Source organism: Varanus komodoensis, unplaced genomic scaffold (assembly GCF_004798865.1).
Source record: "Varanus komodoensis strain SLA01 unplaced genomic scaffold, ASM479886v1 scaffold33, whole genome shotgun sequence".
Lineage (NCBI taxonomy): Eukaryota > Metazoa > Chordata > Lepidosauria > Squamata > Varanidae > Varanus > Varanus komodoensis.
Genome location: NW_025335817.1, coordinates 8,723,423 through 8,737,842, shown reverse-complemented (window position 1 = coordinate 8,737,842; position 14,420 = coordinate 8,723,423). Strand labels below are relative to the sequence as shown.

The window sequence follows — 14,420 nt, the reverse complement described above, 5'->3', positions numbered from 1 at the left end:
TTGCAGTGTGTAGGTACGAATGCATCACTTTTGCTTTAGAAACTAGGCATGCAACGAGCACATATGATTCTGCTTCCAACCAAGGGGCATGCTCCCCACATGTCTTGTTTGGAAGCAAAATCAGAGTCTTTTCTTTTGCCACTGCCTTCAGAAAATTTGCCAGTGCAGAGAATGCGGGGGGGGGGGGGGTGTCATGCAGCCTGTATCCATGTGTTGTCCATTCCTGATCTATAGTAAAGGCAATTCCACAGCCAGAAACAGAAGTAGATCTTTCTTCTTTAATAATAGATTTATATACAATTTACCATATTTTAAAACAGTCTTTAAGTAGGAAGCCAGTATGGGTAGAGAGCTAGTATGGTATAGTGCTTAGATTCCTGGATGAAGACACCAGAAGTCCAGGTTCTAGCCCCCACCTGGCCAGGAGGCTCACTGGGTGACTTGGGGCCAGTCGGCAGCTCTCATGGGGCTGCTCTCCTTCTCTCGATTTTATCCTCACAGCTCTGCTTTGAGGATATGGCCTTGGTTCCTCCCAAGAGGAAATTCAGTGGGATATTCTTACATTGCACTAACAAGTGAAAGCATATCCAAATCAGTGGCATATCCAAACAATTAAATCCAGATCTACTCCAATCATGCAGAGGATCTCAATGCACATGAGATGTGCTGAACTCTCTCCCATATATTTTAGTGCTCCTAATGAAAGTGTGGAGGGAATAATACCATCGCTCACAGATGCTGCCTGAGGGGTCCCAGCAGATAGCTCAGATTCCCAGATCTGAGGTCAGAGACATTTCAGTCTCAGAGCTGGGAATCAGGGCTCCAGTCCTCTTTCTTCACTCCCCGACCAGCTTGCACAGAAAAAAATGTACTGGCTGTTCCGAGTTTGAGGAAGTGACTTTGGTGGGGAAGATGGGGGGCAAGGCAGCCAGCAAATGTCCCTCTGAAATGAAGTCTACCAAAAATAAGAGCGGAGCAGGAGAGGTGAGGAGGCAAAGATCTTTAAGATAAGACCAAGCCTTCAACAGCTCACGCAGTCCTATCTCCACTGGATTGCATCTTAACTTAAGACAAACTTGGTTTTTTCCCCTTACGGCCAAAGCCAGCAATCTTTACTTTTAATACTATGTAGTAAATGTTATGTATTATTTATTGCATTGAACATTGGAACACTGACCCATAAGTATCTTAAATAATACAACTTTGAAGCATTATTTTCATTGCGGTGACCTATTCCCACAGTCATGATTTTTGGTGGATTTATTAAAAAAACACAGCAACTAGAAAATATTACATAAACATGAAATGAATTTTAAAAGCAGCATTTGGCTTTCGGCTGGCCTTTGTTCTTTCCAACCCACGCTCCCCCCCCCCACAAACACCCACCCAGCAAAACTGGGGACAACAGCTGTTTGGATCCTGAAAACAGTAATTAAAAAGCTGCCATTAGTCATGAAGTAACTGCAGGAACTTGCATAAGCTTTGCGGTAATGCTGTCAAAGACAACACCAGATTTTTCATTGGAGTGTGTGCTTGGCAAATCCTTTTGGGGAGGTTTCTAATCTAGCCTTCGAAATCTACACTTCTCTGCAGCTTTAATCCAAAACTACCATTCCACCTCAGAATTTATAAAAAATGGCATGTCCAAAGTTTTGTTTTTCTTTTTAGTGGTGGCGGCTTACCCTTCGGATGCATTTTCTAGCCCTTACGGTAGAACATGGAAGGTCACCGCAGGCCTGTGGGCTGAACACAGTCCTTTGGGGCTACTAATCCAGGCACCAATGGTTCCTCAGAGGGCTACGCTCCCTTCCCCTGATCCCGCTCTTGCCCCCAGCCACCGGTTGTTTGGTGGATTCACAGCTTTTGGGGCGTTGCCCCCCCCCCCGCTTCTAAGAGGCTGGAATGCCCCCTCCCAAGCTCTGCGCTGCCTTGCAGGTGTCTCTACCTCCCCGCTTGGCTTTTCCACCTTTGCTTGTGTTACAGCTTGGAAGTGAAATGGATGTAATTGACACCTTTGCCACTGGATGCAACACAAGAGGCTCAGCGCTGTCCGTGGGACAGCTGTCACCTGGACACTCCACAAAGCTGTGCCTTATGAAAAAGAGGTGAAAAGAAAGCTGCGCTCAAGCACACCCAAATCAAAGCCCAGCTGAACCTTGCAGGAAGACATGCAACAAAAGGGATCCCTGGTTCGATGGGACCAAAATTGACCTTTTTGGCCTGGTTGCAAAATGTTATGTATAATGCACAGTGCCAGTGTGATCTGTGCCTTGACAACACTATCCCCACGGTGAAGCAAGTAGGGACTGCATCATGTTGTGGGAAAGCTTTCTCTTGGCAAGGCCTGGGTTAGGGCTGCAGGCAAGATGAATGTAGCCCTGATACAGGGCAATTCTACAGGAAACTCTGCCTCAGCCTGCGAGGGACCTGGAAAGGGCGCAGCCATCCACCCTCCAGCAGGATGAGGACCGAAACACACAGCCAAAGCAACACTGGAGCGGCTTCGAAAAGGCGCCTGGAATAGCCCAGTCAAAGCCCAGGCCTCAATCTGATTGAGGCTCTGTGGAAAGACGCGGAAGTCGCTGTTCACCAGTGGTCCCCATTCAATGTGACAGAGGCACAGAGCCGCAGCAGTTCTGCCAGGAAGGTTGGCAGAGTCCAGATGTGTGGAGCTGACAGAGCCCCACCCAAGAAGACGTCTGCCAAGTACTGACTGGGACTTCAGGGTCCCCATTTGCTTTTGCTTGCGTAACTGCTGTGCTGCAATGAAAATATTTTGCACCTTCGCATTACTGAGTATCTTGTGTACATCAATTGGGAACAGTGCTAAGCCATCCATCTCAATTCCGAGTTGTCACGCAACAGAACATGGAAAAGTCGAAAGGGATGAGTGAAGACTTCTGCAAAGCACGGAAGTTACTGGCGACGCTCAGGGGTTGAGTATGGGTTGTGCTTGGGCTGTTGCTGGATTATGAATAGTTGCTGAAGTGTGGACTGACATGTTCACTGAACCCCGGCTTGATAAGCAAACCATAGTGAACAGGCCACAGTTCACACCCCAACAACCGATCTTGGAGCTTTTCATGGATTTCCTGCTTGTGAGTTAGCTGGTTTCAGACAACAGGAAAACCAGTACTTCAGAAACCACATTCCAACTTCAGTCCAGCAACAACCCACACACTCAACCCATACAGAGCCACTGCGTGTGGATTAAGCTGGCTGAGCCCAGTCACTGAGAGCTTTAAGCCAAATTACGCTGACGCTTCTGCCCCCACCTGTTTTGGATCCGGTCCCACTCATTCTGCCTGCAGCTTTGCTCACTACTGGAATGTGGCCCCAAAGAACTGCTCCACAGTGGAATTTGGCCCTGAGGTTGAAAGGTACCTGGAGCACAAGCAAGAGAATGAACAGGGAAGAAGGTTGACTAGGGACAGCCCTCTCTTGACAGCCCTCTCTTGATAGTGCCTCAGTGTTGGGTGGGATATTTAGATGCCCCAAAGGGCAACACATGGCCAGAGATTTAACTCCATATTGTGTCGGAAGCAAAGGACATGCTACGCTCACTGGATGCCGTTTTACACTTCCCATTCAAGTGTCACAGTAGAAAAGTCGAACTAAACACAAAGGTGTCTTTCTGCAAGCTCTTGAACAAACAAGGAGGTCAGTCGCCTATTCACAGCTCTTCTCCTCTGGCTCATGGTTCTTGCAATCCAGTCTAGGATTTAAACGAATGTGATCCAATTTGGCATTAGAAAAACCTCCTTCTAAACTTCGACTGTTTACACCATTCATGTGCAACAAATTATTAACATCTGTGTGTTCATCTGAAGGAGCCCTGGACAAACAGCGCTTGTTGGGCCCCCTTATTTGTCAGCAGGTCAAAGTGAGTTTACCTGGTGGTGCTGGGCACCAGTGGAGGCCTTTCAAGTGTGGTGCCGGGGGGCTGGGTCTAGCTGCTGCTCTAATTCCCCACAGTGCAAGGAACTAAGATGTCTCTACTAGCAGGTACTGAGCCCCAAGTGGCTCAGGAGAACACACCTTTGCCATACACAGGATTTAGGCTGAGGAGGCTTTGCTTATGGTCTCCTGACACATGGCCTTGTTGGTGGTAGCACGCCTTTGGGATGCCCTTTTGGAAGGCACTGCTCTGTTTCCCATGATGTTGTTATTCAAGCACCAGTTAAAGACCTGTTTAATTACGTAGAATTTGTGGCTATAGGAAAGTGCTCTTTTATTGTTATGGTTGTGGTTGTTATTGATTTTCCCAATGATCTTATTGTGCTTCAGTTTTGTGGTTTTAGAGTCATGATTTAAAGTGATTGATTATATTTAATATAGGTTTTTAGCAGCCCTGGTATCTTTGAGGAATGGTGAGGTATGATTATTTATTACATAAATCAAATACATTTAGTGACTCGCAGCAGCTCTGTAGGTTATTAACCAAAGCTCTTTCACAGGATCTGCTCCCTGAATTTCCCCCCTTTTTTAAAGCCAAAGAGAAATTTGTGGTTAGTACTTTCCGCATACAAAGTACAGCGGTGCCTCGGCTCACAAACACCTTGGTTCACAACCAAATCGGGTCATGAACAAAAATTTCATGAAAATTTTGACTCGGGTCGCGAACTCCGCATTGGGCGGCAACCAAGATCGCGGCCATCTCCACCCCCCAAGTGGGGAGATGGCCACGATCACAGTTGCGTTTGTGCAGGGAAGATGTGCGTGATTGCAGGAGGAATGGCCGTGATTGTGCTGCTTGCGGGCCGGGGGGGATGGCCGAGATTGCGCCCGTCTTTCCTGCAGGAGCGCACCCGTGCCAGGATTTCTTTGAGAAGCACCACCCCAACATAACTGTAACGAGCAGAGTGTTGAATCTGACGAACGATAACGTGGTCTCTCATTTCCGGAGGGTCATGCCGAGCAGGAAGAAACAAGTGACTATAGACAGATTTTTCACCAAAATTGACCCTGCAGCTAAGAGACAAAGAAGAGAGGAAACCCCTGAAAGAGATCTCCCCAGTGTCCTTCTGGAGGGGGACTCTCCCTCCAAACAATAACCTCCCCCACACCTAGGTTAGTGTTCTCCACTGTACAGTACAGAACTTTGTCACTTTGTTGTTCTTTGTCACTTTGTTTCAAACTTTTCTGATTAAAAAAAAAATAGTTACAGAACTGATTATCCTTATTTATACTGAACCTTATGGGGAAATTTGACTTGGGTCACAACCAATTTGGATCACGAGCAGAGTTGTGGAATGGATTAAGTTTGCGAGCCAAGGTACCACTGTAGACACTCCTGCCTAAACACAATCTCCATTTACGTCCCTAATGGAGAAAGCTAGCCCAGGTCCAGCAATCAATCAAGGGCCCACTTCTCTCCTGGCCACCTCTTGGCACGGGGCGTGGCAACGACTTTAAAAAGGGGAACACAAATACCTCTATGCTACACAGCTGGCACTCACTCTCGCACCTTCAACAGGCAAATGCTCACCCTCCTCACAACTGCCTGGTTTTTCATACGATCAATCAAGCATCTGGCCTGCTGGCATCAGCGGCTCTGCAACACCCTTGCCTACCTGAAGATGGGCACAGATGACAGTGAACCAGGTGACTTCCCACAAGGGCCCTGTGAGTTTTGCACTGGCCATCCTCTTGCACCTTTAAGAAAAAATAGTGAGAAGGTTTCACAGATATATCTATATATATATAATGCGCATGCATGCATGCATATAAAAGTCAAGTGCACCCCGCCAGAACCAGAATGACTAAAACAAACTGGGCAGCAAGTCCAAGCTAGGCTTTGGAAACAGCACAACCTAAACAGCCAAGGTTTGTGCTGGCCAGGAAAGCTGCCTTGCAGAGAACAACATGAGCACAGCATGAAGGGAGAGGTGCTTCCAATTAGGGCAGGAGGGTGGGGGAGCTGGCCGGGGGAGTCAGAACGCCGTTTTTCTCTTGCTGACGAGTCCGTTTATCAAGTCGGCAACCTTCCCCACCATTTCCCTTCTGCCATTACCATATGCATCCAGGAGCCAAGGAGAAATCAAATCTGCTGAGCTATTTCAACACATTTTGCCCAGCTTCCCAGCAAAAGAACATAACTCCTGGGTTTCAGAATCCACTTCCAAACTATGTTGGATATGCAGTCCTATGGCAGAAAAGCAGCAACGCTTGTGAGCTTTGCTCAAGGGAGGTGTGGTATGCTGGCTCAGATAGTAGAAGTGGAGCACAAGTAATAGTTTCTGTGTAGAGGGCAGAAATTACTGGTGGGGGGAATAAACTCTTTAATTTCAAAAAAATTGAAAGTTTGATTGTTCCTTTCTGTGAAATATCTCTTAGGTGTTTCCCCCACCCACCCACCCAAAATATTATTGTAATCAAAGACAAGTTTTAGATGATACCAACCACTGATCTTCATAAGACCGTAGACCTTCTAGTATTTCCCAAGGTAGGAAAAACAGGTTTGTGAGCGCCCTGGGAAAGCGTCCTTTTGAAGGTCCCCTCCAACAGGCCCTGAAGGGCAGCAGGAGCTGACCAAGCACCTGCCAAGGAGTAACCTTCCCCCATTTCTACCTTAGCTTCCTGTATTTACAAGTTTCATGATAACGCAGGTCAGATTTCTTCCAACATGTCAACAGAGCACAACATCTGAAAATATTGAGGGGGTTGAACCTGACAACCCCCGCCCCAAGTTCCTCAGATGGCCACAGCTCTACCCCGCCCCCCCGGCCCGCAACCGCCAACTACAGTTTTTTCTCAGCTTGTACAGTTTTCCCCTTTCGGAAAGGTTGAAATGCCTCTCCTAAGCCTCAGTTACTGGCAGTATGAACTTGCAACTAACAGAGGCCAGCATTTTGACCCCGCCTCCTTTGCCTTTGGACCGGCCCACTGCTGGAGGGCAGCCCCAGAGAGCTTCCCGGGGGCAGAGCTTGGAGTGAAAGAGGTTCAACATGCCTGTAACAGGCAAAAGCCGGCATGATGGAACGCGACCTGCCCCAGTTCTCCAGCTGTGCTGGAACTGCAACAGGCATCACTCCTGCCAGCTCCTGCAACGACTGAGAGAGCCGGGCTGAGAATGGGTCACCCCAGTTCTAATCCTTGCACTGACTCCCTCCCACACTCTCTCTCTCAGCCCCACTTGCTTCACAAGGACCAAGCACGACATGCTGAGCTCATTCTTGGAAAGCAGATACAAAAGTAAAAAACAACAAACATAAAAAAATAAATAAGAAAAGCACCCAGATTAAAACTAGTCAGTGTTGGATTAGATAGAAGCTTGAGTACAGTAAAACAAGACTGCTAGATTATCCCTCCGAAGACTCCCTTTCCCGCAAAGTAGAGGCAACACCTGTTCCTCAGACAGGGCCCCTCTGGCACACACACGCCAGCCACAGACCTGTTCTTGTGTGCCTCCGAGCCCTGGAAAAGGCACTCTGTGCTGATGTTGTTCTGCACACATAACTGCACATCAATACCAGCGCTATGTTATTTTTCCAAATAAACAAACATATGTTTCCAAATATGTTATTAGATTTATACCTCACTTTCTTCCTATGACCTGAGAGTGGCTTGCATCCTCCTGCTGCTGCTCTCAATCATATCCCCTCAACAACAGCCCTGGGAGGGAGGATGGGCTGAGATCTGTGACCAGTCCAAGGTCAGCCAGGTGGCTCCATGGCTGAGTGGGGACCGAGTCCCAGTCCAACGCTCTTAATCACTGCACTGCGCTGGCTCTCATGTTCACGTAATGTTTAGATGCTAAGTGCACTGCAATCACCATGATGGTTAATACCTCAAGCACAGCTTCCATGTAGGCTGAGATCATTTACACAGGTTTTTATTCATTTATTACTGTATATTGATCTTGCCTTTCAGCCAAAAAGGCTCTGGAGACAGTAAGAAGCACCACAGCCCCTGCCCCTAGGCTTATACTTCAAAAGGCACAGCACGGAAGGGAAGGGAAGGGAAGGGAAGGGAAGGGAAGGGAAGGGAAGGGAAGGGAAGGGAAATTCAGGCACTAGACTGAGTCAGCCTTCAGCAGATCATGCGCAAGGGCTGCTGCCTTTCCCCCACCTGGTGTCCTCAGCAGCAACAGCTGGTAGCCAGAGACCGAGGACTCCCCATCCAGACGCAGCAGAGCTACTGCTCCGGCTGGGATTCCCCTCCATTCATTTCTACAAATGCATCACTTCACCTGCTGAAGAGCTGGGGGAGGGCAGGCGAGAAAAATCCCCAGGGCTGGCCAGCGGAGGGATGGACTCCCCATGGCTTTCCAGATGCTGCTGGGCTGCAGCTCACGTGGTCTCTAGCCCTGGTCTGGGATGAAAGCCAGGCAGGGGCAGCTGCCCTCCACTCAGATCCTGCGTCAGACACATCTCTTCCCAGAAACCCAGTTCTTTGCATCTCCGTGGGAAGGTGTTCAAAGCTGACTGCCCTCTGCACATGTGCAGACACACCATTACTTCAACACTCCAACAGATTACTCAGACCTTGAGTTGAATGCTGCGCCCACGAGTTATGAGTGCCTCTCGCTGCGTGAGGGGGCAAGGCCCGGGGCACAGGCAGGCGATTCTTTTCGACTGGCAGGAATGCTGACTCCACCTGCAACCCACTGGGCCTTCCTTGTTCCCTCCGATACCCACAGTATGGGTGGTCACTGTAGGTTGTGGGTACATGAAAACCCTGACCCACAGTTGAACTACGGATTGGTACCCAGTGCACAGGCCTGAGTTCACAACCCATCCATGAACCATGGGCTCTCCTCCTGGGTAGTTTGTGGTAACAGCCCATAGTTAACCCAGAGCACAGGCTTCCATAAAGCAGTCGCCCCACTGAACCCAAGCTCCGCGTTGTCCTCCCGGGCAGGTGCAAGGATGCCCGTCAGGGCATGGGCGCCACAGACCCCGCTTCGCCCAGACCGGCTCCCGGCGAGGCAAAAGCTGCCGGAAAGCGTCTGCCGCGCGGGGGGCGCTCGGGCCGCGCGGGGGCGTGGCGCTGCCACGGGGCTGTCGGCGGCGGCGGGTCCGGAGCCGCGACGCCCACGGCTGCGCTCGGGACACCCGGCCCGCGGCCCACGCGAGCGCGCGCCGCCAGCCTCCCCCCGGCGCCCTCACCCACCTCGCGCCGCGCCGCCGCTCTCTCCGGCTCGCCCGCTTCGTGCCACCCCGCGCGGCGGCTCCTCGCGGAGGCAGCGAGCGTGGGCCGGGCCGGCGGCGGCGAAGCGGAGCCTCTCCTCCTCCTCCTCCTCCTCCTCCTCCTCCTGCCGCTGCTGTCAAAGCACCAGAGACGTCGCCGCATGCTTGCAACGCGGAGCTGGCAGGCGAGCAAGCGCCCGCCCTTGAGCGCGCTGGCTGGCTGGCTCTCCGGCTGGCTCTCCGGCTCTCGCTCCAGCCCACCGCCCCGCCAGCCCTACTTAGCCGAGACCCTCGGAGGAGGACGCCGCGGCGGCAGGAGCGCCAGCGCCGCCTGTGCGGGGCCCGGCGAGCGGCGCAGCACGTGCGCGCCCCCCGCGCAGGTGCGGCCTCGAGCGCGGGCTGCCCTCCGGGACCGAGCAGCAGGGACGTGTGACTGCGTGCGTGCAGAGAGGAGAGTGTGCCTCTGCACGCGCGCAGAGTGCCCTTCGTTCTCCCACACGCACTGCAAAGCGACGACTGGACGGCACGTGTCTACTTGAATGCAAGCCCCCTTCTATTCAAGGGAGGCCATTGCTCCACGAGAGGAGGCAGCGTGGGGGAGTAGTTACAGCCTTGTACTGAGCCTCGGGAGAGCGAGGGTCTACTCCCCACCCAGGCATGGGGGCCACTGGGTGCCCCGGGCCAGTCAGGGCCTCTGCTCCCGCCCTGCCTCGCGGGGCTGTCGTGAGGATGAACCAGGAGGCGGCTCTGCAGGCTACCGCGGGCTCCTCAGAGGAAAGCTGAGACATGGCAGTAAGGAGCAACAGGTAGTGCGCGAGGGGGGCCGTTTCCCTCGCCTGGGAGGAAGCCGCCTTGGATGCAGCGGGACTGGAGGGCGAGAGGAGCCGAGCTGCAAGCCCGGGTTCGCACATTTCCCGCCTCCCCTCCTGCGACGGCCACCGCCTCTGCGCTCCGGTTCGGAGCGGGCCGCCTTCGGCTACAGGCAGGCTCCGCAGGGGCCTCCCCAAAGCGCACGCCAAGAACCGCCACCCTCGCGAAGGGCCTCCCTCCCGCGCTCGTCTGCATTCGCAGAGCACGCCTGGGTGCACCGGGCAACACGCGTCATGCCCGATTTCAGGGGCCGCTTTGCTCCGACGTGGATACCGACTGGCCGGCGCCGACAGCAACCCAACACTGACTTTTGCGAATGAACCGCCCCAGCTGGAACAGCGCGGCCAGCGCTTCGGTTTCTCCAGGCGCAGCAGCTCGCGGGGAGCCACTTCACATGTTCAGCATCGGGGATCACGCAGGGGGATCCGCTGGCTCGCCCGCACGGCGCTTCGCGTGGGGGAACCACGGCCCGGGCCGTGCGGGTTCTGGTCCCGCGCTGGCGACTTCGGCCAACCACGCTCAGCCACCCGACTCCCAGGGTTGTCGTGGGGACAACACCGACGCGGAGGGAGCGCTAGCCGCCTCGAGTTCCTTGCCAAGAGGGAAAAGGCAGGCCGTACGTGCAATATAAGGTTGTAAGCCGTCCTGAGATGTCATGCATAAAGGACGGCATATAAAGTTTAAATACATAAATGCTAACTGGATCAGTTAGTGCACTAGGAATGTATCAGAACTGGCCGGTTCCCCCAGCCAATGTCACTAAGTCGAAGCACAGCAGCGGGGGAAGTGATGGCGTGTTATTCCACATGGGTCCCACGCGAGTAGAGCGTAAATGACTTAAAGCCGCTCCTTTCCGGTGGGTCTTCCACTCGCCGTAGGATGAACACATGGCTACCGCATTGCATCAAATGGCTGTCAGCGCTATCCGAGGGGCGTCTACTCAGAAGTAAGTTCTGAGTCCAGTGGAACTTACTCCGAGTAGGTGAAGCTTTTCCATGCCAGACACACTGAGAAAACAAGCCAGCCTCTCTCGTCCACGTGTGTGAATGCTCGGAGGAACCTGCTAGGGGAATCGAATCGAATCTCCTTCTGGTGGACCTTCCATCGCATCACACACCACGTTAAGAAAAAAACAAAAAAACTAGTACGAAAGCCACGCGTGTGAACGCACGGAGCCCGAGAGTCCTATCAAGAACCATTGCGTCCTCCTTGGGCGAGGGAAGGATCGGTTTGGCGGGAGGAACAACGCTGTTGCAGAAACCTGTTCCTTACCTGCTTCCCGGGATGAGAGTCCGTGGGGAAAGGCCGAGTTTCCCTCTCTTCTGTGTCAAAGACGAGCGGGCAGAAACGCGAGTGGAGCCTCTTCAGCCAGATCTTAAATCTTGGCTTTCCTGGGGCGAGGACGGGATACACACACCCATGGCTCTCTAGGCACACTCCGCTTTTTCAAGGTGCAAATCCACGCAAAAATGAGATAAAATAAACCTCCCAAACACCGCTTTCCTAGCCTACATGAATCCACCTCCTTGGGGGAATGTGACCCCCTTTGACTAGTAGATACAAATCAAAGAGCCAAAGAAAGCTTGGAGCAGCCGCAGGATCAACAGAGGACGAAAATGTCTTGTTATTCCTTCGGTGCCGCACCGAAGTTTAAAATACGCACCGAGGAACTAAACATAACCCACTGAAAAGATTTGTTGAAATGTGCTCGCGCCGTTTCCAACCTGTTGAGGAGTAGCTGCAACTCTCCTATAGCTGGGAACGGAGTGCCCCCTAGTGGATTGTCCAGTGGAAGAGGAAGGAGGCTAAGTGAGGGCGTCCTTGCGTGGTGCGGCCGCGGAAAGCCCTGCAATGCCCAGTATTCCCTTTCCCCCAGCGTGACATGCACAGGATTGCACCCTAAACGGGGGAGAGGGGGGCACGTGGTAGGCATCCAAGGTCTGGTCATTATAAAATGTAGGTCTCCTCATAGCTGCCTTATTAGCACATTGCATTTGTAATCCATTTTTTTCCTCTTGCAAGGGACCCAGGGCAGCTCACAGCCCAAGGAGAGCCCCAGTTTCAGGCAGCTGTTCCGATCCATTAAAAAAATGCAGTTATCTGCCAGAAGCAGGTCTTGTGTAAAGCAGATGGGTCTCGGTTGCCTTTTCAAGACCAAACAGCCCCGAATACAGAGCATCACAATGGAGAATTAAACATTTTCAACAAGGACTTGCAGCGAGATTCATCCCTCTGCAGATGGCAGCTCAAAGGGAACAGGGAAGAAGATCTGCATCTCTGCTAATAATAAAAAAGTGCCAACACTGCACACCTTCGTGCCCCGGTTCCTCTACATTTTTGGGGGAGTGGAGCCCGTGTTACCCTCCAGCCTTTATCTTACTGTGCTTTTAGGTAAAGCTGCTACACACTTAGTTAATCCACCACAGGTGTTTTGGCATATTAATTAATTACATAAAGCTGCACTGGAGGAAAAACTGCTTATCGATGACACCTGTGTGTGCAGTGTCTTGGAGGTAGCATTTTCCCCTTTTCTGCTGGAGGGAATGCCTAACATTGTCCTGCCGGCTGTTGGGCCAATCCCCACATAAGGCACAGTGAGGCAGCCGTCTCAAACAGCCAATTCTGAGGGTTATGAAAAGCCACAAAGTTCTTAAATTCATTATTTCTTGTTATTTTACAACTGAGAATCGGGGGGGGGGGGGAGAGACAAATAGGGGATTTCCTGCCTAAGAGCCTGAAATAATTGGACTGATTTTGGGGAGCTCTATTGGTCATTCTGCCCAACATTTTAAACACATGTACTTATAAAAAAGGCAGGTGGTCAGGGCAGCAAAACTGCTTGGACCAGCTCTGACCACCTGTCACTTTTATATGAAGCTTGTATTTAAACATATTGGGCTTTCTTTGTTCTACTCCTTCCAAGGAGTTCAAAAATTTCATTCTTGTCCCCTATTTTAGCCTTACAAACCCTGGAAGTCAGCCCCCTGAGAGCTCCCCCCTTCCCCCGACACACACAAAAAGAGGACTTTGGCCCTGTGGCTGGAAAAGGTTTACAACTTGCAAAGAAAGCAACTTAAAAAATTTTAATTTACACATTTCTACCCCATCCTTTATGAAGCCTCAGGACTGCTTACAAAAAATAATAATATAAAATACAATTTAAATATTCAATAATAACATACAATGACAACCCAAGACTTTCAATAATAACAACTCAGAAATAACAATAACAATTCAAAACTAAAGAGAAAAAGGAGGAAAAAAGAAAATGTAACTGTATAAAATTATCAATTTATTAAAATTATTAATTTAATTATTAAAATGATGGGTAAATAAAATGTATTTTCACAAAAATGCATGTGTAAATAAAAGCAACTAGAAATGGTATACCCTATGAGTACTTAAAGTGCTATACAAATGCAAGGTATGGTTAGGGATTGACCAGGAAAAACTCCTGGGTTAAAACTACTAGCTAAATCAACAAAGGCTGCAATCCATCCATGCAGAATTACTTGGAATCAAGCCCCATGAATCTTGATCGGATTCACTTCCAAAGAAACAAGCCGAGTTGCACCATAAATGCTGCAGTGCTTTGGCAGGATCCAGGTTTAGTCCTAGGTAGAGTAGGCCCATTGAAATGAATGAGATGGAATGGGGCCCTTTTACCTGCGATAAATGTTGTCTATTATCCCAAATCTATAGTGTGTGGGAATAAGCCCTGAATGTTCCTCGGAATCCTTCTGTTGATTCCCAAAACACAGGTGCAGCAGGTGCCACTATCTGTAGCATTGCGATAGTCATGGAAACAATGCACTGACTGTTAAGCCATATCTTGCAGCCACTCTGCAGAAAACTTCCGTGGTTGCTCTGGCTCGACCCACCCACTCATGGCCAGCTGTAAATCTGGCCCTTTGGGAAACAGCTAATCATTAAGTCCTGCAGCTGAGGGGACAAGAGGGTGCCCACGCAAAGTACTGGAAGTCTGAGCAGGTGCAAAGCCTTTTTGCACTTTGAAAACAAAAGCCCCAAAGCACCATTGTGTTCTTCTTTGTGAACTCTGAATACAAAAGCCAAGCTTGTATTATTCTATGGAAGCCAATTTTGCATCCATCTTCTGCTGGGACTGATTGACAGATGCTGAGCAAGGGGCCTTCTGCATGCAGAGTTTCCACTCCACCTTCCCCCAGCCTGTGGAAAGTGAACAACTTTAATATTGACCACAGTAAGCCATGTCCTGTACATGGTTTGGGACCAAATTACTCAAAAGATTGCCCTCATCTATATCTGCTCCACTTTAAGATCAGCAAGAGAGGGCCTTCTTATTTGCCCACCTGTGAGATCAGTTACGTTGGCCACACAAGATGCCATCAGGGGTTATCATGCTCTGTCATCACAGGCATTTAAGAAGACCCTGAGAAC

At 50.7% G+C, this 14,420-nt stretch overlaps 1 protein-coding gene across 6 annotated transcripts in view; it reads right to left on the bottom strand.

Annotated features, from left to right (window-relative positions):
* Positions 1-11,647, bottom strand: part of ADAMTSL3 (ADAMTS like 3) — a 245,472-nt gene extending 233,825 nt beyond the window's left edge. For all 6 annotated transcript variants that reach the window (XR_006415544.1, XM_044438722.1, XM_044438720.1 and 3 more), the window contains exons 1-2: positions 11,274-11,647; positions 5,574-5,655 (exon numbers count right to left, since the gene is read on the bottom strand). Coding sequence is in view for 5 of the 6 variants with exons in the window: in XM_044438722.1 (XP_044294657.1) it covers positions 5,574-5,645 (72 nt within the window). In the remaining variant the exon portion in view is untranslated. The remainder of the gene's footprint in view (positions 1-5,573; positions 5,656-11,273) is intronic.
* Between the last annotated feature and the right edge of the window lie 2,773 nt (positions 11,648-14,420).